Below are 26,391 nucleotides of genomic sequence, written 5' to 3'. Positions count from 1 at the left end.
GCGATTACCCGAGGACGGTATCAACACACGTGACCCAGCCCTTGATCCGACGTCTTATTTCTTCTATGTAATGTGTATAGCGTTGGAACTTTTCGACTCCGCAATTCACGACCATGATATCCCCAACATGATGGCGGCACCCACAAACATTGCGGCGAACTGGAGAGCCGTCTTTTTCAACTCGTCGGCTTTGTTGGGACCGGTCTCCAAAAGCTCAGGAATGACGGCCACGGTGCCTACGTACAGGAACGTGCCCGCGGTGAAAGGGAGGAGCATGTCGCCCCACGAGAGGCTGGTGCCCCAGATGCCGCCGAATGCTCCACCTGCTCCAGCTCCGGCCGTTGCTTCGTCCGCCGCGCTCCTGGCGGAGCCGCCATACTCTTGCACAAAAATGCCGATCAGCGTGCCCAGGAAGGCGCCCACCGCCGTGACGAACTGAGCGCCCATGGCTTTCCGCTTTGAAAACCCGGACTGGATCAGCAGCGCAAAGTCGCCCACCTCGTGGGGGATCTCGTGGAAGAAAACGGCCATGGTGGTAGTCGCGCCGAGGGCAGGGCTGGCGTAAAACGAGGACGAGAGGGCTAGGCCATCGGTGATGTTATGCGTAAAGTCGGCGATTAGGTTGAGGAGACCAGCGAGTTTGACAGAGGGATTTTGAGGCGAGGATGAAGAGGCTGGAGCAAGGGCCTTGGTGTCTTTCTGGCCCTTGCGTTGTCTCACGTCGCCATCTGCTGCTTTCCCTTTCTTTGCGGACGTAGTTGTGGCTGAGCCATTGGCAGCATTCTCGTGCTTCTCGTCGTGAGAATGGGAGTGTGAGTGCGAGTGGCCGCCGTCCCCTCCGGTCGCAATGCGCAGGGCTTTATCCATAGCCATGAATGTGACCAGCCCAACTATAATCCCGACTCCTAGGAGCAGATTGCGGTTCGGTTCGACCATGACGAACTTGACTTGATCATGCTCATCCTCACCCAAGAAAATCTCAGGGAGTAAATGAAAGAGCGTGTCTCCTAGAAGACCTCCGACCGCAAAGGCGACCATGATACTGAGCGACGACGGGTCGATGTTGGGGGGACATAGCGCGAGCAGGAAATTTGGAGGGCCCGAGATGTAAGCTGTTGCGAGGAGGGCGTTGATCGCTGGTGAGGACGAGGGGAAGAGGACGGCGAAGAGCTGGGTTGTCAACGAGGCATGTGTAGGGTTGCTTCTGGCCTTTGCCTCTGACAGTGTCTGCACAAAGGCACATTGCTATCACTCAAAGCCTCAGCGCTGACCTATGCGGTCAGAGATTTGGTCTTGCGCACCTGGAGGTTCTCCTCGATTTCATCCCTTGTCAGCACGCTGGTGTCCTTGCCTTGGACAGTCTCCGCACAGACCGAGACTACCAGACCGAGAAATAGTGCATAGATAGTGTATTTGATCATCCTTGAGGGTCTGAAACGTAGAGTAGCCATGGTTTCTACCTCCAGACTGTAAAATGAAACGGCACGCGACTGCGCAGGCATTGACGAGGGGACCATTGGGAAAAGTGCAGTGAGCTCACCCGCATCAGGGGTCAGGATGACGCCGCCCTGTCCTCAACCGCAGCACACGCGAGTCACGCACTGCGCTCTAACTGTGCCCTGAGGCAGGTACGCAGGTAGACAGGCTTGACAGGCTATCTGCGGTCTTCCTTGTTCGTTCCTTTGAGCTAACATATAGCCCTGGATCTACGGGAGATCTGCCAATGACTTCGTGCACCTAGAGCTTTGACTTCGTCTATCTCCGTCTGAAGAGGTACAGAACAAGGCAATTGTGCAACATGAGGTTTTAAAGCGGCAGCTTCTAAATGTGCCAAAATAAGAAATTCAGGGGTTTGACCAGGCGTTATCGATAACGGCAAATCCTCGGCTAAAAAGACAACATTTTTGGCCCAAACTGCGGATTTTCTGTTCACTGGTGTGCTATTGCCAATAATTCCTTTGGAACGGACAGACACTCCATCGTTGTATCTGAAGTTGTGAGGTATCCCTATCATAATGGGTCGCGAACGACAGAAAAAGAAGAACAGGTCTTCCATCCCAAAAGCAAGGCCAAAGGATGGAAGGACAAAAGCCGGTAAGAAGAGGGTGAATTTTCTGGGGAATGAGACCATTGCAAAGAATTGGTACGTCTGCAGCTATATGACATCCACAGATTGTCCACGGCTAACGTCTTCCACAGGGATCGAAAACTTACCTTATCGCAAAACTATAAGCGACTGGGCCTGTCTTCCAGACTGAGTGCTGTGACAGGCGGGACCGAAAAGAAAGCAGCCAAGGACAAAACCGACTCAGAAGAGGTGAAAAGAGACTCGCTTGCCATCGCCGGACCGCTGGCCGTCAACTTGACCCCTCAAGAAGTCCAAGTTGAGAGAGACCCGGAGACAGGTCGTATACTCAGGATCATCCGACCAGAGACAGCGAATGACAATCCGCTGAACGACCCTTTAAACGACATTATGGACGTGGAACATGAAAAACCGAGGCCACAGCCTGCAAGTGGCATCGTCGCAGAGCTGGAAGCGCAGGCGGCAGAGGAGTCGGAGTTGCTGGCAAAGAAGAAACGGCCACGACAACAGAGCCATCGGGAAGAAGAATGGATCGCCAAACTAGTGGAGAAGCATGGCGACGATATTAAAGCCATGGTCAGAGACCGAAAGCTCAATCCGATGCAACAGAGCGAAGGCGACCTTGCTCGCAGAATCAAGAAGTGGAAGGCAAACCACGGAGACGTCATGACATGAGACGATATTTTAGCGAAATAGTCGCCCAAGATGCTCAGTCTTCGAAAATAGACATCTCTCCAACCAGATGCGAAAAGGAAGAACCTTACTTGAACAAATGCAGCAGCACTGCGCCGAGGCGTCAGGGCTGTGCTACACAGAAAGAACCGTTCCAGGAAAAGGACTTGGATATCGGCAGCACACATATCCAGAGCACAAAAATACACCCGACAAGCAAGATTTGCTTACAGAAAGGTCGCAGGCTTAGTAGGGCCTAAAAAGGAGGGTGCTTGTGCGAGGACTATCCATCCATATACAAGGCTTCGATTACCGAACGAGCGGCCATTACGACCGAGTGCGACCTTGGAAGATAGAAGCACCACCACTGTTCCTCCAAAATCTCCAAAACCCTACTCAGCCATCCAACTCGGGAGCAATGGAGAAAGGGGCCGGTAAAGAACGGCGGTGCGATGACTTGCATGCAAAAAAATGACGAGAAATATGGAACCACTCTCCCCGCTGCCTGCATTGGCTATTCTTGAACAAGATGCTGAGTAGACGCGGGAGGGATTTTGGACCAGATTACGTTGATAATCGCCCTCTCTGGGGGATTCAGCAGCGGGAAGCGATGCCCAGACTTTTCGGGGCGGAGAAATGTGGATGACGAACTAGTAGGAAGATAGATACAATTGGTCGTGTCCACAGCGAACCAAGCGGCTTCTTCTGATCCGCCTCGTGCTGGTTTCCTGCATCCTCCTTTCGCGTATCTAGCTTTGAAGCTCTGTTGCCATCAAGTCATGAATCTTCATGTTTCCACACCCTTCATTCCCGTGGGTCCCCTCTGGTGTCCTTATGACAGTCAGCGCAGGTGCTCAAGCTCCCTTCCGTATATCAGCGCAATGTCCCGGCGAAGTTCTCGCCCTGCCGCGATCAACGCATCCAAAATGTTACAGGACAACGGCCCATATCCATACCGTCAACAAAATCCAGACATAGACAAGGAGGAAGAGCGTTACTTTGAACCAGGGTTTCTGCCGCACCCATAGCAAAACCACCTGCAAAAAAGGTCCTCACTCTACTTGGCAAAGGGTTGATAAATTGTTACAGCAGCGTGAGCATGATGTTGGCCATAATATCTTCACCCAGATCTCTCCGGTCAAACCAGCATCGCGCCATGAGTGTCGTTTCCAAGTCTATGCCGATCAAGGGTCCTTTCACCAACCCAACAGCCTCCAAAATGAATAGTCCTTGCGCCACCCCTTCCACGACAACAGCGCCTCTGATTCCAGATAAGATCTTGCCAAATCTGTACCTGTCAGAGTGAGTGAAGTCTCCCCCATTCATTATGTGCGCAGGGTTTGTCTGACCCTTGTCGGACAGCATTCACACTGCTGCCGCAGTCCTCAGCCCCAACTACAATGCACCAAATCGGCCAAGAATCAAATATGTCCTCTCCGTCATCGAGAATCCGGACAAGCAGCCCAAAGTGCCCCCTGGCCATGAGGCAGACTTCGTTCTCAAGTTGATCAGTCTCCGGGATAACGTCAACGTTGACCTGCTCCAGTTTCTGGGCGAGGCCTGTGCTTTCATCAAAGCAAGCCTCAAGAACAACGATGGCGGTGTTCTTGTCCATTGTCAGAAAGGTATATCACGATCTGTCGCAGTTGTGATTGGGTTTATTATGGAAGAAATGAACCTCGATTTCGACACGGCATTGCGATATGTTCGTTGTGGTCGCTCAAAGGCGAAACCGAATTCTGGTTTCCAAACGCAGTTGGAGCTCTGGGGTCTCGTCCATTACAACATTCACGACGCCGATGGCAAAGAGAAACCAGAGTACACTTCCTGGAAAGCAGAGAATGAAGAGCAGATCAAGAAACTGGGAGCCAGATGGATCGTTTAGGCTTCGGAAAGCTGGGCTTGCCTCTAGCACTCAAGAAAAGCGCCGTGCTAGTTCGGAGTACGGCCCCAAACTCTTGCGGGTATGCAGTAAGCCTGGTTATCCTGGCAATTGCCTGTCCCTTCTGTGTGTGGAACAACCACGACTATCGGTGGTATTGTGGCGATGGCATGGACGGTAAAGCGTTGGCGCAGGTTCATCGGTGGTGGCGCTGATTTGCATATTTCGAACACAGGACATTGCGATGGCATCGATAGAGCTGACAAGAGTGGTCTTTTAGTCTCGGAGCTTTGCATAGTGGGAGTCAAAAGATGGATGGGCTGCAGATTTGGGTTTTGCATCAGGCCAGAGACGAGCAAAATGCTTCCTGCTGAGGACAACCCTGTTTGAAGCAAAACTCCTGGCCTTTCTTCCTTCCCATCCTCTATCAACTCCTCGGACTATCAGGAAGGAAAACAGCCAATATCAATCTCGCCGATCGAAGACCCTGGTTTCTCCGCCCTTGGCCTGGATGCCTGGGCGATGCTGGCGGAGCGGAAATCGGTTGTGCACCTTCCGGTCTCCCCCAATCCACCCCTCCTCTCGACATCCAATGGGCGGCCACAAAACAGTTAAGCTTATTTCCCGAACCCCATCTCCAGTCTCATCCTCTTCTGCTATGCATTTCCAACTCACTTCCACCTCTGTTGCACTGTCTCTTTCTCGTTGATATCCTTTCCAACTACTCGGATACTGTCATTCTTTCCCGTCACCGGCCCGTCATCAATCTCGCACAATTGACTTTGCAAATTGTGTCCGATTTGAGACCCTGTGGCATCGACTGGACGTCACTTTGCATTTACTCTGCCGCCGAAAAGTGAGGTTCAACCACGTCTTGTTCCCGTTACTCTTTCGTTGCCTTGTGTCGTCGAGGAATCGTCTTCGGGGTATTTAAGCGTCCGACAATCCAATACTTTGCCGACTTCCTCCTCTCAGAACTCCACACCGTCGCCGGTCTGTCAACTGAAGGACTGAGCAAGAAAGGTATGTTGCCTCCCGCAAGTTCCAATTGAGACAGGCATTTTGCTTGGTGCTGCGCTGTTGCTGTCTTTGGCAACTTGACCTTGCGTCTGTGATTGGCGTCGAACGACCTGCTGACATGGACATTTCGCAGGCCACTGCCTGAAACTTCGCACGACACGCTGCCTCCCAATACTCCCCTTGGTGAGTTCCATGCCCCAGCAATACTACACTATGAGAGTTGCCGTTTGCGCTCTGCAGTTTGTCTGTCGCAAGCTCCGGGCGGAACGGGTGTTAGGTCTCCGGAGACAAATAGCAAACAGATCCCTTCAGCTTGCTCCTCCAGACACTTCTAGAGTCTGGAAAGCCAAAACCTATTTAACCTGCCCATTCCCATGAGCACGTTAGTTCTCTGATAGTCTGACATGCACGAATATATACAGATCACAAATACCCCAAGGTACGCCAATGGCCTTCTGAGGGCTTCGGAGAACAGTCAATTCCATGCTCTGAGGTATGCCCATTTCTCTGACTGTGTCCCTGTCCATTTACGAAGCTGACTTTCTTAGGGTTTGATCGGTCTGCCTGTGAGTCTGTTCTCTCCTGTCCGTCACTTTCCCGTCAAGGCTCTTTCAACCGCTCTTCCGTGCCTATCCTTCTCCCTCACTCCCACGTGCCAGGCCGTGCAAAGTTACTGCAGCGGACCTTCCTGGCGCTGGAGCCTGGCCACAAGGACCACGTGTCCTCCGGTTGCCAGCGGAGAGTGGAGCGAGGAGGCGGAAGACGGTGACGTGACGACGACGAGCATGTGCGAACATGTGCTCCTCGTCGCCCATCGTCTATATATATTACTCTCCTCCTCCCTCTCTCCTCCGTCTTCTTTCCTTCAGCCATTCCATCAACAACTTCTTCACTCACATTACTTACTTCTATTTAGCCTCGACATATCAACATTCTCGACCATATCTACAGAAGCAATTTGTTTTCGACTGCTTTCCGTTTTCGCCATTTGAGCCTTTTCGCACGGTCTACTCCACATCAGACCAACGTCACTTTGAGATTTTGTAAGTCATCTACATTGTCCTTTCTGTCTCTGATTCCACCCGATCCTGGACAATCGGTCTCCCGGAATTTGGATGGTATGGAATTGTCCGCCTCCTTTGTCCCTTTGGCCGCCTGCGAAGATCGACAGCGAAGAGGTCCCAGGTTTCGAAAGGGCATTTCCTGGTATCATTTCCGGACGTCACTTGTCTTGCGATTTGAGACAAAGATTCAAGTTGACAAATCCGCACGAGTTGGACCGACTTGCAACAGACTTCGACCGTCCAGCATTTTTGGCCTCAACAACAGGCTTTTGTTTACACCGCCGAATCTGGTCGTTGAGTTGCCTGTTCAGGAAGGCGGGTCAGCGCCGAGCCTAGGCAAGGCTGAGGGTGTCTTCACCATCAGAGTCAGGCCCCGCGCATATGAGCGTTGACAAGGCTCCTCCGACAATCGACATGTGACAACTTTACTATAGAAGCGGGTCTGCGCCGAGAACGACAAGGCTGGATCCTCAATCGACATATGCTCAACATCTATACAGGAGACAGTCCAGCGCCGAGATGTGTCAAGAACTCAGCCCCAGGTCGTTGCCGTCTATTCTTGACTTCCAACTATCCGACTTGTTTGCCTCAACTTCTTCCCCCATCACATCTGACCTCTTTCTTGTTCAATGACTTCGCGTGAGACTGACAAGATGATTTCCTTTAGTTTTCGAATTTGTTTCAACCGCAGTTCCAGCTTCCAAGATGGTGTCAACAAGAGCACAGCAAACCAAGGGCCGCACGACTCGAGCACAAGGGTCCAGCAAAGTCAACATTACCACCCAGGTCACACAAGTCTCCACCACCGTGTCCGCTAGTGCCAGCACAGATGTCGCTATGCCAGATGTCAGCATTGCCACCGCTTCCACCGCTTCTTCTGACCAGACATCGAATAGCGCTCGTCGTCTTATTGTCACTTTCAAGCTTGGTCCTCGTCTTCGGCAATTCGGGGTTACCGGCACGAATGTTGTTGTGGCTTCCAAGGTCGATATCAAGGAGAAGCCCAAGCGAAATAAATCAGTCCGTCAACAAGCTGCTGCCATTGCCAGGGGGATCAAACGCGAGTCCACTGATCAAGGTTCGTAACGTGATGTGGTTATTGCCTGAATCGAAGCTAACTCTCCTTAGATCTTGACACTTCGCCACCCAAGAAAAGCAAGCAGGCTCATGGGGAGGACGAGGACGAGTTTGAACCAGACCATGCAATGACACAAGCTCTAGGCATTCCTACCGCCGGTCGCGCACTTCGTGGTCGAGGAGGAGACGGCACAGTCACGGGGCGGATCAAGGCTACTCGAAAGGCAAAGGAAGACCTCCGTGGCCCCTTTATCACTCTTCAGTCCAAAGGTCTAGGCATGTTCTTGAAGAAACTGAGAAAGCGCCGTCCCGCAACGCCTTACACGAACACCCAACGATTCCAGTTCGGCCACGACCACCTGTGGTATTGGACATCGCCGAGCCCGTATAACATCCGCAAGGTCTACGAGATACTGGACGAGGAAAAGCCTGCCATCAATGAGGCTGCCGCACTGGAAGGAACAGCAACCAACCCATTCCATGCAAGCGTCGGCATCTCTGTCGACTCCATCGTCCGCGTCATCTTGTCTCAGGCCTGCACAAACGAAGCGGCACTGGATGCACAGCAGGCAATGCTCCTTGCATATCCTTATCGCGTCGGACACACATGGGTCACAGGACAGAAGCCGAACTATCACGCAATGCGCGTCCAGAGTCTGACAAAGCTGGAAAAGGTGCTGAAAAAGGCCGGTCTTGCCAACAAGAAGCCAAAAGCGATCAAAGACATCCTTGACATCGTCTATCAAAGAAATGTCGCGCTTCTTGACCCACTTGAGGTTGGTGAAGTCCTTTACGATGGCAACGAGAGAGGTGCCTCTGACTTCGTACCTGGCCTGCTGTCTGTCGACTATTTCTGGGACATCTACCGACAAGAGGGCAAGCAAGCTCTCCTTGATCACCTTGTGTCTCTCCCGTTGATCGGTGTCAAGTCTGCATCCTGCTTGATGTGCTTCAACATGTCGTTGCCTGTCTTTGCCGTGGACACTCACGTCGCCGGAATGGCAAAGCTGCTCGGTTAGGTACCGGAATCATGCAACGACGAGATTGTCATGTGCACCCACCTTGACACTGTGCTGCCAGACAAGATCAAGCTTTCCCTCCACCAGGCTTTCTGGAACCATCGTCGGAAGTGTGCACGCTGCAGTGCACGAAACAACCCATCCAGCTGGGTCTACAACAATACCACCTGTCCACTGGAGCTCCTTGTCAAACGTCCGCAGCCAAAATCCGACGAAAACAAGCCGGCCAAGCTTCAGACCAGCCCACCGAGGCAGGTTACCAAGAAAGAGCCTAGCGACGAGGAGCGGGTCGCGCAGGGACTTGTCAAAGTCACGTACGAGATTGACGACGACTTTGATGCCGCAGGCGGTACGGGGGTGAAGAGAACGATCTGGATCCGCGATTTCAGTGCGGAAGAGTACGATCCTGTGGACGAAAAGGAGTTTATTTATGAGGAAATTTCGATTGATTTCAGACAAAAGGCAGCATAGTCGGTGAGCACCAAATATATGGTGGACACAGCCGTTGAAAGCTTTGACAATATGGTGGAGTTTGAGGACTTTACGATTCTGATTTTATGATAGCAAAACGAATCTTGAGCTGATAATAGAATGGATGTATTCCCAAATAATATCCCTTGTGTTTCGTGATGTTCCTTGATGGTGGACTTGTCGCCATCACGTGATGGAGATGGTGAGATACGCGAGGCGCCTCCTTGACGCCCGTCCTGGGTGCCTCGGCCACCTGTGCAGAGGGTCACCTCCCCTCCTATCTATCCCGTACCTACTGATGTGTCCCTCCCACATATCTCTGCCATCTCTGCCATCACCCTCAGGATGAGCATGGGAAGTGCCTTGATACCAACTGGCCTGCCACCAATCATTTGACGCGGCGGGATTCCAACCATCAACCCTGGCTGCCGCGTGCAGCCGGGATCAAGGGCTCACCAGACCCATTGTTCGCCTCGCCTCCCAAAAGCTTGGACGGACACCGACAGGGCAACTCAGGTTCAATGCTACCTTTCCCCACGACCCGATGCCTCTTAGAGCTCCTACCAAGCCCCTCCTCGCCTGCGGAAAGCCTTTTTATCGGCCCTTGGGACTGTTTCTTATCTTCGCCACAGTCTGGAGCAAGCTTTGTCGATGAGAAAGCTTACCTTAGGGTAGCAGCCATGCCCTGATCGCCAAACAGAGAATACCTGAACAGGCAGCTCCCTATACCAGCCTCTGCTTCCCTCTGCGACTCTGCTACCTTGCTAGCAAACGGCTCTTCTTCCTATTCCCTACCATGTCTAGCAGACCCGCCTCCCTAGCTTCTCTCATCCAATGCCATCGAGAGGATTAATTGTGATGGTTCCTTCGGTCAATCCCGAGCTCGTGGGGGAGCAGCATCGTCATCATCTGAGCAAGCTGTTATTCTCTCGTAGCTATACCTCGGATCGAGAAGGATGAAAAGAGCAAGGTAGCTCGTGCATGACGGGTGCTGATGGTGCTCCGTGCGTGGTACAAAAGGATCACCATTGCCTTTTTTCTCTAGAGTGACGCGGGACGAGCTCTTCTTCGGTGCTACCCTCCTCGATCTTCTTTTTTGTCTCGCTCAACCTTTTCTTTCCTGCGGAGTGAGTCCGGAGTGCGTTCTTTGACTGCGCAATTCCAACATGATCTCTTTGCTCTCTGCAGCTCTGCTGCTGGCTTCAGGTGCTCAGTTCGCTTCCTCCCAGTTCGTGACCGCGCCAACCAACTTTACAACCAAGACTGGTTACGCAGGTGTCACGGTCCGCTACAAGTCCGTGCCCGCGGGTATTTGCGAGCAGGATCCCGACGTGAAGAGCTTCTCTGGCTACGCCGACGTGTCTCCCGGTCAACACATCTTTTGGTGGTTCTTCGAGGCGCGCAACGTCGACCCCACGACCGCACCGCTGACCATCTGGATCAATGGCGGACCGGGTTCGTCCTCGATGATCGGTCTGTTTCAAGAGCTGGGACCATGTCGAATCAACCAGGACGGTGAGGCGGTGGACAATCCGTACTCGTGGTCCAATGTCACCAATTTGATCGTCATCGACGAGCCAACGCAGGTCGGCTTAAGTTACTCGTCGCCTGTGCCCGCCTACGAGGACCCGAACTCGGGAATGCTAGTCCAACTACCCAACAACACCTGCCCCGACTATGCCAGTGACTGGGGCTGCGGGACGTACTCGTACTGGAACGAGTCTCTGACAGCTAACAGCACGCCCGCGACCGCGCCAAATATGTGGAAGACACTGCAGGGGTTCATGGGCGTATTCCCGCAGTATGCGAGACAGGGGATCAACTTTGCGACGGAATCATACGGTACGTGCCCGGTTCTGCAGGGAGGCCTTCTGAAGGCAAAGGGCCTTATTACAGATCTATTCTCCCATCTGCCAGCGCACCCCAGTCCCCAAGAGATTGAGTGCGAGAAGTACTGGACCCAATTGACATTTACTCGCTTTAGGTGGCCACTATGCACCCATCATGTCGGAATACTTCGAACAGCAGAATGCGAAGAACATCACCGGAGCACACAACATCCGCCTCGAGCATGTGTTGATCGGCAACGGCTGGTACGACCCGTTGATCCAATACCAAGCCTACTACAACTTCTCAGTATCCCCAGGTAATACATACGACTATGACCCACTGAATCAGACCGTCAAAGGTGTGTTTTCTCTCCCTTTTCTGTTTTATGCCTCGTTTCTACTTTTCGCCCATTTTTTTCTGGCTTCGCCTTTCTGCCCCCCTGCATGATTGAGTGGCAGACAGGGATCCTGACCTGTGGACAGACCAATGGTTCAACAACCTGTACGGGCCGGGCAACTGCTACGACCAGACACTCGACTGCAACACACGGAAGATTGACGAAATATGCACGGCGGCCGACAACTTCTGCCTAGATCAGGTGGAGAGTCTGTACGACATCTACCTGAACCGTGACGAGTACGACGTGCGCTTCTTGATGCCGGACCCGTTCCCACCGGTTGACTATGTCGACTACCTGAACACGGAGCGCGTGCAGGCGGCCATTGGGGCGTACGTGAATTACACCGAGAGCAACGCGGCTGTGGGCAATGCGTTCGGCAGCACGGGCGACGACGACCGCGAGATCGGCACCGTCGAGGCCCTGCAGGCGCTGCTGCGCCAAAACGTCTCCGTCACCATGTACTTTGGCGACGCCGACTTCAACTGCAATTGGCTGGGCGGGCAGGTGGTGGCCGACCACGTCAGCGCGACCGGCTACGCGAACGCAGGCTTTGTAAACATTTCCTCCTCGGACGGCGTCGTGCACGGCCAGGTGCGCCAGAGCGGCAAGTTCGCCTTTGTGCGCATCTTCGAGTCCGGCCACGAGGTGCCCTTCTACCAACCGCTCGTCTCCCTCGAGATGCTCGACCGCGTCCTTGCCGACACCGACATCGCCACAGGCAAGACCACCATTACGCCCCAGTTCCTCACCAAGGGCCCCACCGTCTCCTCGTACCGCGAGGGTAACGCCACCATCCAGCTGTCCGTCATCCCCCCGGACGCCATCTACAACACCACCACCAACATGCCCCAGAACTCGACCTCCAGCGGTGGCGGTGGCAAGAAACTCGCCAAGCGGGCGAAATACAGCCTGCGACAGGCCAAGAAGATCAAGAGGGACAAGTTGGGTGGATGGTCGAAATGAGTGATGAAAAAAAAATAATGTTACAGAAACTGCGAGAGATACATGTCTCGCTGGTTGGCCGCCCAGGGCAACTGTTCTGGAGGTGCAGAAAAGATGGATACAAAAAGAGCCCCTTGTCATGGCTGCTCCAGATACACTGTTGTTGTGACAAGTTCTGAATGAGTGACGACAGCTGAAAAAAAAGGAGAGGAGAGGAGAGGAAATATACTCTAGTAGTAGTAATCGAGAAAAACAGGGCAATCCAGTTGATCAGACATGTTCTTTCGATTCGTTTTCATTTAGCAGAGCATTTATTCACCTCGTACATCTCTCCTTTTTTTTTAATTACCCGGAAATTTCTGCTTCCCCTTTCCGCCTCTGGGATTCGGATATTCCTGGATAATACATCCTAGCCCTCATTCTCATTCCCGCGTTCCCTTCTCTGCTCCGACACGTCGACACGTCGACACTTTGACAAATCTAGTAGATCTCTCCCCACTCACTCGGAATCTTGTAGGAACGGTGTACCTGCGAATCATCATGCATGGGGCGTGAAGCGCGGAGAGCGGAGAGCGGTTCACGGTGCAGAGGTGGAAGGTAGGCACGTAGGACAGACAAAGTGTTTCTAGGGTAGGTAGGCAACATAGTTAGGAGGCACGTAGGATTGGTAAAGTGTTTCAAAGGCAGAGAGGTAGGTAGGTAGGTAGGTAAGTAACCCAAATGATATTCTTTTGCGCTATTTCTTTTTTCCTTTTTTCTGCATCAGGATCAGGATCAAGGTCAGGGTCAGGGTCAGATCAAAACAAAACCCTGATATGATATGATACCTAGGTATTGCTGGATGTCATCACGGGGCGTTATCTATTCATTATAATGGTACACCTGTAAAAAGAAAAGAAAAACCCAGAGAATTAGTACGAGGACAAGTACCAGTCACACATGGCGCAAGACTTACAAAGTAATCGGGGAGGCCCCAGACCTCGAACCCAAGCCGCTTCGCCATCTTCGCGAAGCCTTCCGTCTCGATGAGATGATAGAAAGGAAAGGGAGGAAACATGGCGCCGTCGCGGTGCACCTCGGCCTTGACCAAAAGTGCTGTTCCACCCACGCCGTCCAACGGCATCAGACGCCGTTCATCACGGTCCTTGCCCACCTTCGCCAGCTTGGTCATGAGTGTTCGATATGTGGCCATCTCCGCGTATCCCTCGAGAAGAACTTCGTCGGGACCCATCTTGCTGGCGAGCTCCTGTGCGACGTCACTGTCGCGCCAGGTGTTGAAATCGTAGGGCCGGATGTCCTCGTTCCCTTGGTCGTTGACAAACCGCTGCATGCAGCTCGGGGCAATGACGGATTTGTCGTGACTGGCCAGATCCTGGATCAGCGTAGTGGGAGTCTCGACCACATCACCGTCCAACCACAGCACCCAAGACGTATGCGGTCCGATGGTGGTGAAGAGCAAGCTATTTCGTGCCCGCGCCATGGACCCCCGCCGGATCTTTTGGTTTTCCATCTTGTGGCGTTCCTGTTCGTTTTGTGAATTCAAGGGTGGCACAAAGTCCTGCCTCAAAATAGTCACCGATTGAAACCGTTGTTCTTCCGGACCCGATTGCGTCTCCCTTATTGCCTCTTGTAGGGCGGCCGTCGCCGCATTGCCTTCCTTCGTCTTGGGCGTGATGAAGCCGAGACTGATGTGCTCGTGAGGGTAGCTCAAGGTCATGAGATTGGCCCAGTATTCGGGGTAGAAGCGCGCTAGGGGCGTCAAAATGAGGACTTTCTCGTGCTTTTGAACGGGCAGTGCTGACGCGGTCAGGTTGTTCAGTTGGTAGTGAACGACGGGAGGCGGCCGGCGGACACCGTGGGCATTTTGGGAGTTGGATTGCTTGCGGAAGGCTGAGGTCGGGGGAGATAGAGGGTTCTCGGCTGCGGATGTTTGTACTCGCAGGCGGAGTTCGGACTGGTCGACTGAGGTGTTGTGGATGCTGTAGAGGAAATAGATGAAGACAACGCCCAGGAGGATGCTAAGGGCCAGGGTCCTGTTGCTACTACGTGGCTGTCGCATGGTGAAAGCATGCCACGTCTGTGCAATGGACGAGGTTTGAACAATCGTGTCACCTCGGGGCCTGTTGCGTGGCCTGTTGGAGCATGTTCGTAGGAGCAGGCGGCCTGAAAGGGGACGGGCAAAACGAGGTGCTTCGGGGCTCAAAGAGCAGCGGAGAGCTCTGCAATGAAGGAGGAAAAAAAGAGAGAGGAAGAAAAGACAACGAGACTCAAATGAGTGAGCTGCAGTTGTGGGTGTGTTTCGTGTTCAAGTCGCTTCACTGGCTGTCGAGAGTGACATTTTTGGAGCCGTTGGTGAAACATGGATGACGGACCACAGACCACGGACCATGCACCGCCACTTTGGCTTTACACTCCATCTTTGTGCAGATACCCCAGCCACAGGAAATCCTACGTGACAGGTACACCCATACGAAGTCATCTTTCCGAATAGTACGAGGTGATGTGTTGGATTTGTCAATATTCTTCTCCCTCGTGTGGTCTATCTATGCCCCATGGCCATATAAATATAGACCGGCCTCTTTTTTCATGCCTATCGTCATGATGCTCAGAAATGACCTGCAACCCTCGCTATGCAGAGAATAGCCCAGTCAATCCCTAATGGCAAAACCAAGATTGCCCCAAGGCAACGTTGATGGTCGAATTTGTAGACTTCCCAACGCCAATGCTAGAGTCTCAGGTGATACCTGATGCAATCCGGGTACCCGATGCAACCTTGATGCGAGGCCAGTCGCAACGAGTCTCAATATGCTAATAACAAAAGGAAACTGAGAGGCCATCGAACAGACCGACCAAGTGTCAGCCTGTGAATCCCCAACTCTGCTCAACAACAACAGTATTGCCGCCATCATTGATAGACATCGGCTTGTCTGATTTTCTTTTTCTTCGATTCCTCCTTGTCCGACGAAACATCACTACGTGGACTTCTTCCCGGGCCTGGACTTCCTGCTGGTGACACTTTGCCTGCTCCAGCGACTTGAAAGTAGTCGTCACCTTCTTCGAGTGCTAGAGGCGTGACAGGACCTTTAGGACTGCCCAGAGGGTCCAACCGTGGTGCACCGGGTTTGATGCCCATCGAAGAGGCTGCAATCTTGGCTGACAACGTGGTTCTCTCTATGAATTCGCGTTGCTTCTCACGCATCAACCTCGGAGATTCCAGTACGACGGGCTGCGTTACCCGGTTTAAGGTAATGGCTGGGCTCTGGACGGTGGAAGATGGTGTGGCTGGTGTGGCTGGCGAGTCAAGATGACCGAAATTGGCAGGATGGAATCGAGGCAGAGTCATGTGCATGTTCCTCGATGCTTGCCGGCCATGTGGTGCTGGCCGACTTCGGGTTGATTGAGGAGAGAGTGGTTGTTGACTAGCATGGAGTCTCGGAGACAACGGTGAGGTTGGGGTGTAACGCCCAGAGTATGTGTCGCGGTTCATCGTGTACCCCATCGAATCAGGAAGATCAATATAAATGGGAGAAGCGAAACGTCGCAGGCCGTGTTTCTGGGAATCTCTGCGACGTCTCTGGGAATCGCCACTTGTTGTGTGCATGCGGCAGCTGTGGTACTGGTGCGGTTACCTCTTTATGAAGAGTCTTATGCCCATCGAAGTGGATTGGTACTGTTTGCAAAGTTCGGAAGTCGGACCAAAGGGGCCAAATTGTAGACACCAGGGCTGCGAGGGGTGCCGGAAATGTGGTTGCTACCAACTTGTCAATCCTTTAGGTGGGCTCCGCGTGACGTCGAATTGTTTGTTGCAATGAGCCCGAAAGAGGGGCAATGCTGAGTTGATTTATGTCGGTAAAAGAGGAGAGTCCGCAACAGGAAGAATTGAAGAAGCGGATAGGTATTTGGCAAAGGGATGCCCAAGGTTGGCGTGCTGCACACGACTGGAGGATCAGGCACCGAGTTTGCCAAAAGATGGGTCTCGTCTCAGAATTGCTCCTGTAGGCCTCTCGTCGCTCGCCCTTTACCAGATGTAGTACAAATGAGAGTCAGACTCAGAGTCACGAGTTTGTCTTGATGGACAGGGATGGTGGCAGGTGCTTGTGCTGTTGCGCCTGCGAGCGTGCTGGGGGGTCTGATCTGCAGTGTTTTGGAAAATTGCGTGAGAAATGATCATCAGAAGGTGCCGGGATTGCCAACAACCAAGGGTACGCTGATCTCGGTGCCGGAGGGTTTTGATGTTGATAAAGGATTCCAGCCTCGAGAAGCGTGAGTAGAATCAGTACCAGGGGGCACAAGGCAGAGTATAAGCGACCTGGGCACCAACCTCTTGTTCCCAGCTCTTAAGGCGTCGTCATTTGAAACCGAAAAGATCTTCGTGCTTATGAAAATGCTGGTATATCAGGAGGCCTCATCGGCGCCCCATGATTTTGAAGAAGGTTATCGAAGGGGCGACGGTTTGCCAGTGATCGATGCAGGGCCATGTACCTCGTAGACTCAAGCCTGGAGGGACATGGAAAGAAACCTCAGTAGGTATTGGCTGATTGCGATTCGGTGGATACGACAAAAGGGAATCCCTGACATGGCCTATGACGGTAAGCGTTGAAATGAGAACGCCAGCACCACGCCACCCGTCCTGGCTGACCAACAGGACGACTAGCCATGGGGCGAATGGCATGGATGAACAGGGGTACCGGGGCGGAGATCAAACAATAATGGAGCCTCCGAAAAAAGCCTTGAGCGCCGAGAAATCATTGTGACCCCCAAAGATTGCTGGGTGTTGATCAAGGGCGGTGTCGCTGCATTTCCAAACAAAAAAACAAAAAAGAGTTCAGGGAATGTGAACGGTGTAGAAGATGATGATGTTTTGATCAAGAAACCATCCGGAGAAAAAGGCGAACGCAGTTACAGAACTCAATCCGATTCACTTCTTGTTGTGATGTCATTACAGAGGCTGAAAGGTTGAACGGAAGGGACAGAAATTCCGTGTCTGACAGAAAATCCATTTGGTGCCAACTCATCGGTGTTGGGGTGCCCTCCGTGGCGTCTTTCCGTGTGATCCGAGAATTTGACCGTCTGACAAATTCATTAATTGTACCCTCGAGCCGTCTGCCCAGGATCGCACAATTGCGCGGGTGGGAAACGTGGCAAGCCCGTAAACTTCGAGCCAACATCTGTAACCCGTCCACTTCTCCCCTTCTAAAATTGCCGGACCAGAGACCCTCCAGATCCCATTCCTGGGTACCTAAGCAGGCTACGGTAGGGTCTCTTACTCGCAAAGTGCCCGCGAGCAGTGAGCTCCCACAGTGTCAAAGTCCTGAAAGAACTGACTTCTGGATTAGCCATTGTCCCGCTTGAACCAGAAATGCCGAAGACCGAGTTTCCTCTGCTAGTTTCCAATATCCCTTGAAGGTTCCCGGGGCCATGATGCAGGGAAGATGGAGCCATCGTCCAGACTTGTTCAGTCGCGTTTTGTGCAACCTCTAGGTCCTTTTTACAGGTGCGGGGCACAGGACGGTGTCCAACATTCCTTGTATCGATCTAGGCAAGCGCAGAAAATAGCATCACTTGTGAAGGCGTTTGCGGGGAGGGAGAAGCGAGCGCTCGAGGTTTTTCCGCAGGAAGTGCATCAAGTTGTTACCTACCCTGCCACCCTGCGAGCCGCCTTCAAAAATGGATAGTGCCAGTCCGAGACACGACGGGATGACCGCCCTCTCAGAAATACCTCGTTGATACGGTTGGGGCACTGGGGAAATCCCCTGGAAATGGCCATGTCCCTACAGTCTACGACATTGCAACTACAGGAACATTTTCCTCGCCAGTCGGAGCAACTTCTCTCGAGTGTCGAGTCACTGGGTACAGAGAGAACGCTGTGTCACAGACAACAGTTACATCCGTACTCGGTACACTGTTACAAAAGAATGTACGAAGGAATGAACCCTGTCCTTGGAACCCGCTCAGAACTGGCATTCCTTGGAAACGTTTTCCACTTGAACATTAACACGGACCACAGACCGAGGACAAGTGATTGTGCGCCATGATCAAGGCTTACCGAGGGAGTAGTGCCAATGCAAACCCGTAACCGAGCACTACAAAGGACGTATCCGCGACTCAAAATACACGTTTTTGTTGAACTCTCCGCATTTGGATTGTTTCGACAGACGTACGACTCATGAAGCTATCCACTTGGCTATGGGACTATCCACAAATCGTCTTGACTCTACTGTGTGACGGGAGGTACAGTCGCGGTTCGAGACAAATCTATCGACCACCTGACAAGACGATCAATATCCTCTTACTCCGACGGATCCGTTCTCGCTTCGGCAAGATCGTCGATGAGGATGTTTCCTCCGCGCGCAGTAGATAGTAGGCCAACAGACCTTGTTATCTGCTGTGTACCTAAAAGAGCTAGTTACATTACGAGGGCACAGCGAGGATACCTAAAGAAAATGCCCACACACGGATGAACCCCTCACGCGCAATCTTCCCTGTCCCCGTTCGCACGAAAGCGATATGGGTAGCAGGAGGAACCTTATCATATTACGAGCCATCCCCTGAGAGGGTGGGTTATGTACCTCGTACAGTAGGGCACGAGGGGACAGACACACAAATGACAAAGGGGGTCCACGCCCAAAAATCCAAGAGGCGGGGGCTAAATGGTGGGCTTAACCGTGTCCATGTCTCAATGCTGGCCTTGATCACTGCACTGCGCCTGCGAAGGGCGCACTTTCCTGGATGCCTCGATAGGTTCTCCGATAGCGGATAAGAGCTTCGTAACATCTGGCTGTTGCAGGTGTTGCACCGGTTTCGAATGGCATTCATGGGCATTGATAGTATCTGCTCGTACCTCGTACTTGTAGAAGAATCGATGCCCCTCGCTTAAACAGCCCCCAGTCAAGACTCGAATGTCTTCGCTTCGCTGATATACCGGTAAGATGCTCAACTATCAGCCACATTCAACGTGTTCAACTACCAGCAGGGGCGTGAGAATACGAAGGTACATGCTATCAGGGCTGTCCATAGCACATTAAAGATGTATCCCCCTCTGACCCCTCTTGGATTGAATCGTGTTATCGTGGCGCAGCATGGCGGAAGTTAGAGCAGCCGAGTAGGCGTCCCCCAATCCCGCCAATGGCCGCTGCGCTCCCTGGGCGCAGCCTGAAGAGCCACCAAGCAAGCGAACCAACTGCTTCTCTTCTATCGACCATGCTTGCCCAGCGGAATCTGCAGCCGTGCAGATTGTTCCCCCTTCTTGGATTGGCATTGACTGGCTAGTCAGGGACCTCAACTCGGCCTGTGCTCGTTCACCATTCTTTTCCAATATCGCCTCCTCGAAACATCCTACCACCAGTGCAACGGATGAGCGTTATATAAGGAGCTCCCTTCATATGCCCTCCTTCGCCTTCCGAAGACAGTGGCAGACTGCACAGACACACGCGCCATGATCACTCCTCCGCAGCCAGCCGTGGCCGCGCCGCTCGACCTGGAATCCGCCGGCCGTGAATTCGACAAATGGCTGGATTGGAATGGAACTGCAGATACCTTTCCACGAGCTCCCGAAGAAGACAATCTTGCTACAAATCAAGCCCTCCACGCCCTTCCGATATCTCCATCATCGACCGCAAATGGAGATTCTCTCCCTGCCCAACTCAAGACTGACCTCCTCACCGCCCTTCCCTCCCAAGATCTGTTGACCCCGCGACACAGTTCAGCATCCCCAGAATCACGATCTAGTCTCGAGATGCGACTCAGCGGCGACACACTAAGAGAACAGCCAACCCCAAGTATACGACCTATGCTCAAACGGAAACTGTCCCCCACCGATATACCAATGACGGAGTACCGGCATGAAGCTCCTGCCAAAAAGCGGCCGCACAACATAATTGAGAAGAGATATCGTGCCAATCTCAATGAGAAGATAGCCGAGCTGAGGGACAGCGTGCCTAGCCTCCGGTTCGCACAGAAGACAAAAGTTCGTGAATCAGCCAATGGAGAATCTGACGAGGAGGATCTGGATGGCCTCACTCCAAGCAACAAGCTCAACAAGGCTTCGATATTGACAAAAGCGGTCGAGTACATCCGCCATCTCGAGTTCCGGACAAAGCGCTTAGAGGAAGAAAACAAGGCACTAAAAGAACGGCTCGAGACCCTGGACAAAGTAATCGCCCAAGGCGGTCATGATGCTCAAAGAGCTGCTGCTTTCACGAGCAATGTGGTAATAGAGGAATCTTCACCAGCTTCAAACAGCCAGTCCCCCTCATCTGAATCGACAGATGCAACCACCCACCCTCCACAGGGCCTGATCCCATTGCCCGAGAGTTGGAGGCGGCTACGACAAAACCAACCACAGGAACATTATGGGCACATCTATGAAACCCCGTCAGAACGCTCGAGACTCAAGGGGAAATGGCCTACGAGGATCATTCTAGGTTCAATTGCCAGTCTGATGGTGATAGATGGCCTCAGTGAGTCCGATATGGGCTCAACATCCCGTGAGAAGGGCCTATTTGGAATTCCCCTCGAGCTTCTTGATGGCTGGAAATTTCTACGTTCTCCTCGGATATACTTGACTGCATTCAGCCAGTTCTGCCAGGCCGGTGGCATCATACCCTTGGCCAAAGGATTCATTGCCCTGACATTCCTGGCTTTCCTCATCTTTTCATATTTGTTCAATTCCAAACCTCCACCGAAAACCGATGTCGAGGAACTGGGCACTACCTCGAGACAGGTTCCAGCTCCAGCCTCGCCCATTCAAGTCCGACGCCGCGCCTGGAGCACGAGCATGCAGGAACTACACCTTCCTCATCATCACTTCTTCCCTGAGTGGATGGCCATTACTTGTGAATGGCTCAAGTATACCTTTGGCTATCTCTTTGGAGCACGCGCCTATGCTTGGCTTACCGGTCGCACTGCTGACGACGACGTGGCTCGGATCAAGGCGTGGGACATTGCAATTGACGCACAATTGGCTGGTGGTGATGCCGAAGTGAGCCGAAGCCGACTGCTCCTGACAATCTTTGGTGCAGGAACTCTGCCCCGATCACCTCTGCGGTTAATGCTGAAAGCACTCCATTGTCGCGTGCTCCTGTGGAACGTGGGCTCACTCGGAACTGGAGTATCCAGGATCGCTAACCGCGTCGGGAAGTTTTTTGCAAACAGGCAATGGGGCCGCGCCAAAGACTCGCACAACAATTTACCCCTGCATCATCCGGACCCCCTCCCTCCGTATCTTGCCAACATGCTTGATATGCCGTGCGATCATGTGTTCCTGGATACAGTCTGTCAGAGGGCGTACAATTTGATGTACGACCGACCCACGCAGGAAGATTCTCCCAACCCCCTCCTGGACGTCGTGGTCGAAGATCATGCAGTCAGATCACCGCTTGATGCTGTTGCTGCCTGGCGGTCAATGTTGTCACTGACAGAGGCTTTGGAGCTGTCTCTGCACACAGCCGAGGAACCCGCTCGTGTCCAAGAGCACTTGAGCGCTGCGCTCCGGATTGCGCCACCAGGCTCCGCAGCTGAAACGCGGGCGCTGGCCGCAAGCTCGGTCCTGAGCGATACTGCCCAGTCGGTCTATTTCAGGCGGGCATCAGAGGCTATGAAAGTGTTGTCCACTCCCACCACGCAGCCAGCAGCCGACACTCGACCCCCTTATTTCATCGACTCGTCCACTCCTCCATCCGCTAGGACTGATATCATGAACTGCTTGCATTGTGCAGAAACTTTGCGGATTCTCGATCGTGAAGATTATGACCTTGAAGACAACGAAACAGAAGCATTGGCCTTTTTCAATTCGAAGAAACTTGAGATCGAACCCACGCACCTGTTGGCGCAGGCAGCGAGGAAGCACCTTCTCCGACGGCTGCCAGCTATTGAGAAACCAGCAACTGCTGGAAGGGAAGAGGTTCGCGTTCTACCACACGATCACATATACGCTGCTGACGTGTTGGGTATGCAAAATAGTCAAAACAAGATCCCGCGCCGGTATAGTGAAACTAGCACCGACTCTGGCTATGACAGTCAGGATGCTTGTATATCCTATTGGGACATGGATGCTGGGCCATTGCCGCGAAACACAACTTGAATGTTCTGACGAGGTACGGTGTCGCGGTTGGAATATGAAAGAAATGGATTCGAGCTGGTCTTGTCCCCGATGGTGGTACATATGATGATGATGGTCCTGTCATTTGCGAATAGCATACGATTGTTGTCCATGTATAACACTTGTCAATATAGTACTGTCATGAATTAATCACAGCCTTATGAAGAAGCTACATCCAACCGTCAGCTATTTCTCGTAGGCTAGGCTATGAAGCAGTGTTGAATCCCCCGACCGTGATCTTTCTCCCTCTTTTCGGTGATTGATGAAGTCGCAGATTTTGAATGACAAAAAATGATGTCATTTGAATATTGCGTAAGTGTGTCTTTCACATTGATCATGTTGTGTATTCCTATGTTTTGTTGCTGAAAAGCTCTCTTCTCCCCTCAATCTCGCAGCACAGGGAACCGTGGTATTCAAGAGATGGCGGAGACGTGCGATGCCAATGATGGTGCCATCTGGCAAATAGGCGTTTTCGACGCTCACTGCCATCCTACCGACATCATGGCCTCGATCAAGGACATCGCAAACATGAAGGCAAGAGTTCTCACGATAATGGCCACCCGGTCACAAGACCAGGAGATGGTCCTGGAGACTGCGAGGAAATACAGGTTGAAGGACTCGAATTCGGATGCCAGAGAGAATACCTCGAAATACGTGGTTCCAGCGTTCGGATGGCATCCTTGGTTCTCCCATCAAATGTACGACGACCTGACGCAAGACGTCCGTCCTGATCAGATTGAGCACTACAAAGCGGTTTTGACCCCGACACCCGATGACGATGAGTTCTTGAAGACTCTTCCTACCCCTCGATCGCTGCGTGACTTTCTCCGAGAGACAGAGCAGAGACTGGAGGAGTTTCCCTATTCATTGGTCGGGGAGGTGGGCTTGGATCGATCGTTTCGGCTGCCACAAGGCCCAAGTGCCATGACCGGCGACGTCACGAACAAGACTGGTGGTTCAGACGAGGACTATACCCCCGGAACCCGCGAAGGGAGACCGCTCTCGCCCTACCGCGTCAATATTGATCATCAGAAGGCGATCTTGAAAGCTCAATTCGAGCTCGCTGCAGAGCTACGGCGCCCGCTCTCTGTGCACAGCGTCCAAGCTCATGGATTGGTGTTTGACCTTCTACAAGCGATGTGGAAAGGCTACGAGAAGCCATCCAAGAGAGAAAGAAAGAGGGCTCTGAGCGCCCCAAAGGCCCATCATAGCGACGACAGTCCAAACACTGGGAATCAAGACAAGACATTCCCATTTCCGCCACGAATCTGCATGCACTCCTACTCCGGGCCTCCTGATGCTTTGAAACAATTTCTCGCCCCTACCGTGCCGGCGGAAATCTACTTTTCCTTTTCGACGGCCATCAATTTCTCCAATTCTTCGACCGCAAAGGTCACCAGTGTCATCAAAGCGGTGCCAGATAACAGGATTCTCATTGAGAGCGACCTACACTGTGCGGGGGAAACAATGGACGGGCTTCTTCTGGAGATTATACACAAGGTTTGTGAGGTGAAGGGGTGGGATGTGCGAGAAGGAGCCCAGCGACTGAAAGCGAATTGGGAGAACTTTATCTTTGGGTCGAGTCTTAAAGGTCAGAGCTCCTGGACTCGCACGGAACCTGTATAGATCGATCAGGAAAAGGCCAGAAGAGTCCGAACTGCTTGACGCCCCAGGGACTGGTGCAGCTCAGCGCGAATGCTCAGTCTACGACAGAAAATACTGGGGAGGCGTTGTGCACTGATACCCACTGTCCATCCCCGGCTTTGTACCAGCACTTCAGACGACGATCTTGTTGTAGTAGGTGGTCACCTCGAGGCAAATGACACTCGCAAAGACCAACCAACCCACACTCTCTCTGGAGGTCGCTGCTTTCACAAGTCCTGGTTTTAGGAGATACTGGAAATCGAGTGCTTCACTGACCGATGGAAAGTTCGACTCAGGTCTTTGATGGTCCGCTTGTGCAGTCTTCACCGCGTGAAGACGGCGCAAGGGGCTGCCTCACCACATTTATGTGATTTGTCTTTCCGCCAGTCGCCATTTTCCACAAACACTACATTCGACAATCACTCTCAACAAGATGCACGGTCATCGTCTCAGTGAGCATCACGTCATCCGAGGGAGCTCAATGGCAACCTCGTCAAAGAATGTTTTCCGTCTCGACCCTCCTCAAAGGTTTACCTACAGAGACTTCGTGATAAGAGTACCATTGCCTCGACTTCCTCACGGCATGCCTGCTGATACAGCAATACGAAAATATCCACGCACTCGCTTGAAGAGGCTGATTAGAGCCGTGGAAGCTCGCCTAGGCAGACACCGTTGCTTTTTCAGCGAATGTCAGCCACGAGATCAAAAGAAGGAATCACAATTCGAGGTCAGCAGGCTCTATGCGATCTATGAGGTTGAACACTGGCCAGGCGCGTTCGCGCAGTTTGACTGGACACAGTTTGTCATGGCGAACGTCGAACGCGACGCACTGCGCATTGAGTGTGGTCGAAGTGCGAAACTGTCATGTATGTCTTCATGACCGCCTTAACCCGTGAGCGCCTCTGATATCTTTCTGTCCAGTACCCATTCTCCCAGCATCCGCCGTGCCGATCTACCAGGACATGTTACGACAGGAAAGTAACGACCTGGCAAGGATAGTTGTCCACTCGGGCCAAGTCGCAGGGGCGGTTTTCAGAGGCCAAATACGTACCTATCCTGAGGATGATGTTCCAAAACAAGCACGCCGTGACGGTCCAGATCAACAACACGGCTTGGTGCAGACCTCGTTGATGCCACAGCTCTCGATATCTCCGAACATGCGCGAAGCCCTCTCTGATCTCAGTACCGAGCAGCTAGAGGAATTAGTCTGCAATGACCAAATGTTTCGTGACGCCTGCGAATTGCATAAAAGAGTGGTTCAAAAAGAGCTGAGACAGATGAGTCGCCTTTACCTGCGTTGTGTCGGTCGACAGCCTGGAATGAACTTGTTGACATGGCAGGAAGTCATCTACGAAGCTAGAAAGATGATCAAGATGACCTTCATTGAGCAGTTGGAGAAATGGCGGCGACAACGACCAGACGTACAGTTTGACTTTCAGGACTCGACGGGGACGATCGCGGACCTCCAGCTGAGGTATCTGATCTCACGGGTTCAGCACCACGACCCTATTCCTCCCCAGGCTTCGCGTCAGTTTCGAACAGAGCTCCATCGTAAGCACCAGATCGCCGCGATGCTGAGGCAGCGCCAAATCCTCCGGGAGTGGACCGCGGCTATTGCGAAGCGGTCTAGCGTGCGCGACGGAGAGAGGTATCGGAAAGAAGGGATCAGCATCATGGACATGTGGACAGGCGGGGTCGAGGACTATGAGGCATTCGACGAGCGAAACAGGAAGGAGAATACACTACTTACTGCCGCCATTTTGCCTATGGCGACCCAGCTCCGCCTTCGTACATCCGGGGCTCAAGAACAGGTCCAAGCTGGAAGCTGCGGACAGGGAGAGCAGCTGGACTCGGCGGCGCCATCCTCTCAACAAGAACGAGAATAAGGACAAGAGCAGGACGTGGATCAGGAGAAGGATCACATGCGGCTACCACCCGCTGCGAAAGCACCAGACCAGCCGCAGATACAAGCCCTGCCACAGACACAGACGCACCTGCAAGGAGCAGACCACGTGCAGGCGCAGGAGGGTCATGTGGAGGAGAGGCTGGAGACAGAGAAAGAAACACAAGGACAAACACCAGACCACCAACCCAGAGACACCGAAATGACCGATATCGCTCCTCCTACACCTACCACTGAGACTGTGCCTCACGCCTCAGGATAAGAACCCTTGCAGCACGGACT

The 26,391-nt window shown here is 52.7% G+C and overlaps 10 protein-coding genes across 10 annotated transcripts; 7 read left to right on the top strand and 3 right to left on the bottom strand.

Moving 5' to 3' along the window:
- Positions 1-105: 105 nt before the first annotated feature.
- Positions 106-1,451, bottom strand: AYO20_07960 (hypothetical protein; the record flags this gene model as incomplete). The annotated part of the gene is made up of 2 exons (XM_022646243.1): positions 106-1,245; positions 1,302-1,451. 2 exons carry the CDS (start codon positions 1,449-1,451, stop codon positions 106-108), a joined length of 1,290 nt encoding a protein of 429 aa, XP_022497768.1.
- A 564-nt stretch (positions 1,452-2,015) lies between these two features.
- On the top strand, positions 2,016-2,761 carry AYO20_07959 (hypothetical protein; the record flags this gene model as incomplete). Its single annotated transcript, XM_022646242.1, has 2 exons — positions 2,016-2,143; positions 2,200-2,761. The coding sequence occupies 2 exons, from the start codon at positions 2,016-2,018 to the stop codon at positions 2,759-2,761; spliced, it is 690 nt and encodes a 229-aa protein (XP_022497767.1).
- A 1,153-nt stretch (positions 2,762-3,914) lies between these two features.
- On the top strand, positions 3,915-4,643 carry AYO20_07958 (hypothetical protein; the record flags this gene model as incomplete). Its single annotated transcript, XM_022646241.1, has 2 exons — positions 3,915-4,060; positions 4,121-4,643. 2 exons carry the CDS (start codon positions 3,915-3,917, stop codon positions 4,641-4,643), a joined length of 669 nt encoding a protein of 222 aa, XP_022497766.1.
- Positions 4,644-7,429: 2,786 nt separating this feature from the next.
- On the top strand, positions 7,430-9,291 carry AYO20_07957 (hypothetical protein; the record flags this gene model as incomplete). Its single annotated transcript, XM_022646240.1, has 3 exons — positions 7,430-7,802; positions 7,853-8,815; positions 8,882-9,291. The coding sequence occupies 3 exons, from the start codon at positions 7,430-7,432 to the stop codon at positions 9,289-9,291; spliced, it is 1,746 nt and encodes a 581-aa protein (XP_022497765.1).
- A 1,166-nt stretch (positions 9,292-10,457) lies between these two features.
- AYO20_07956 (hypothetical protein) lies at positions 10,458-12,484 on the top strand (the record flags this gene model as incomplete). Its single annotated transcript, XM_022646239.1, has 3 exons — positions 10,458-11,133; positions 11,276-11,479; positions 11,580-12,484. The coding sequence occupies 3 exons, from the start codon at positions 10,458-10,460 to the stop codon at positions 12,482-12,484; spliced, it is 1,785 nt and encodes a 594-aa protein (XP_022497764.1).
- An 840-nt stretch (positions 12,485-13,324) lies between these two features.
- On the bottom strand, positions 13,325-14,522 carry AYO20_07955 (hypothetical protein; the record flags this gene model as incomplete). Its single annotated transcript, XM_022646238.1, has 2 exons — positions 13,325-13,345; positions 13,419-14,522. 2 exons carry the CDS (start codon positions 14,520-14,522, stop codon positions 13,325-13,327), a joined length of 1,125 nt encoding a protein of 374 aa, XP_022497763.1.
- An 846-nt stretch (positions 14,523-15,368) lies between these two features.
- On the bottom strand, positions 15,369-15,812 carry AYO20_07954 (hypothetical protein; the record flags this gene model as incomplete). Its single annotated transcript, XM_022646237.1, has 1 exon — positions 15,369-15,812. One exon carries the CDS (start codon positions 15,810-15,812, stop codon positions 15,369-15,371), a length of 444 nt encoding a protein of 147 aa, XP_022497762.1.
- Positions 15,813-19,898: 4,086 nt separating this feature from the next.
- AYO20_07953 (hypothetical protein) lies at positions 19,899-22,544 on the top strand (the record flags this gene model as incomplete). Its single annotated transcript, XM_022646236.1, has 1 exon — positions 19,899-22,544. The coding sequence occupies one exon, from the start codon at positions 19,899-19,901 to the stop codon at positions 22,542-22,544; it is 2,646 nt and encodes an 881-aa protein (XP_022497761.1).
- Positions 22,545-22,982: 438 nt separating this feature from the next.
- On the top strand, positions 22,983-24,188 carry AYO20_07952 (hypothetical protein; the record flags this gene model as incomplete). The annotated part of the gene is made up of 1 exon (XM_022646235.1): positions 22,983-24,188. The coding sequence occupies one exon, from the start codon at positions 22,983-22,985 to the stop codon at positions 24,186-24,188; it is 1,206 nt and encodes a 401-aa protein (XP_022497760.1).
- A 601-nt stretch (positions 24,189-24,789) lies between these two features.
- On the top strand, positions 24,790-26,092 carry AYO20_07951 (hypothetical protein; the record flags this gene model as incomplete). The annotated part of the gene is made up of 2 exons (XM_022646234.1): positions 24,790-25,072; positions 25,128-26,092. The coding sequence occupies 2 exons, from the start codon at positions 24,790-24,792 to the stop codon at positions 26,090-26,092; spliced, it is 1,248 nt and encodes a 415-aa protein (XP_022497759.1).
- Between the last annotated feature and the right edge of the window lie 299 nt (positions 26,093-26,391).

The sequence above is a fragment of the Fonsecaea nubica genome, assembly GCF_001646965.1.
Source record: "Fonsecaea nubica strain CBS 269.64 chromosome Unknown Scaff59, whole genome shotgun sequence".
Lineage (NCBI taxonomy): Eukaryota > Fungi > Ascomycota > Eurotiomycetes > Chaetothyriales > Herpotrichiellaceae > Fonsecaea > Fonsecaea nubica.
Note: the sequence above shows the minus strand (reverse complement) of the source record. Positions and strands in the feature narration are given on the sequence as shown.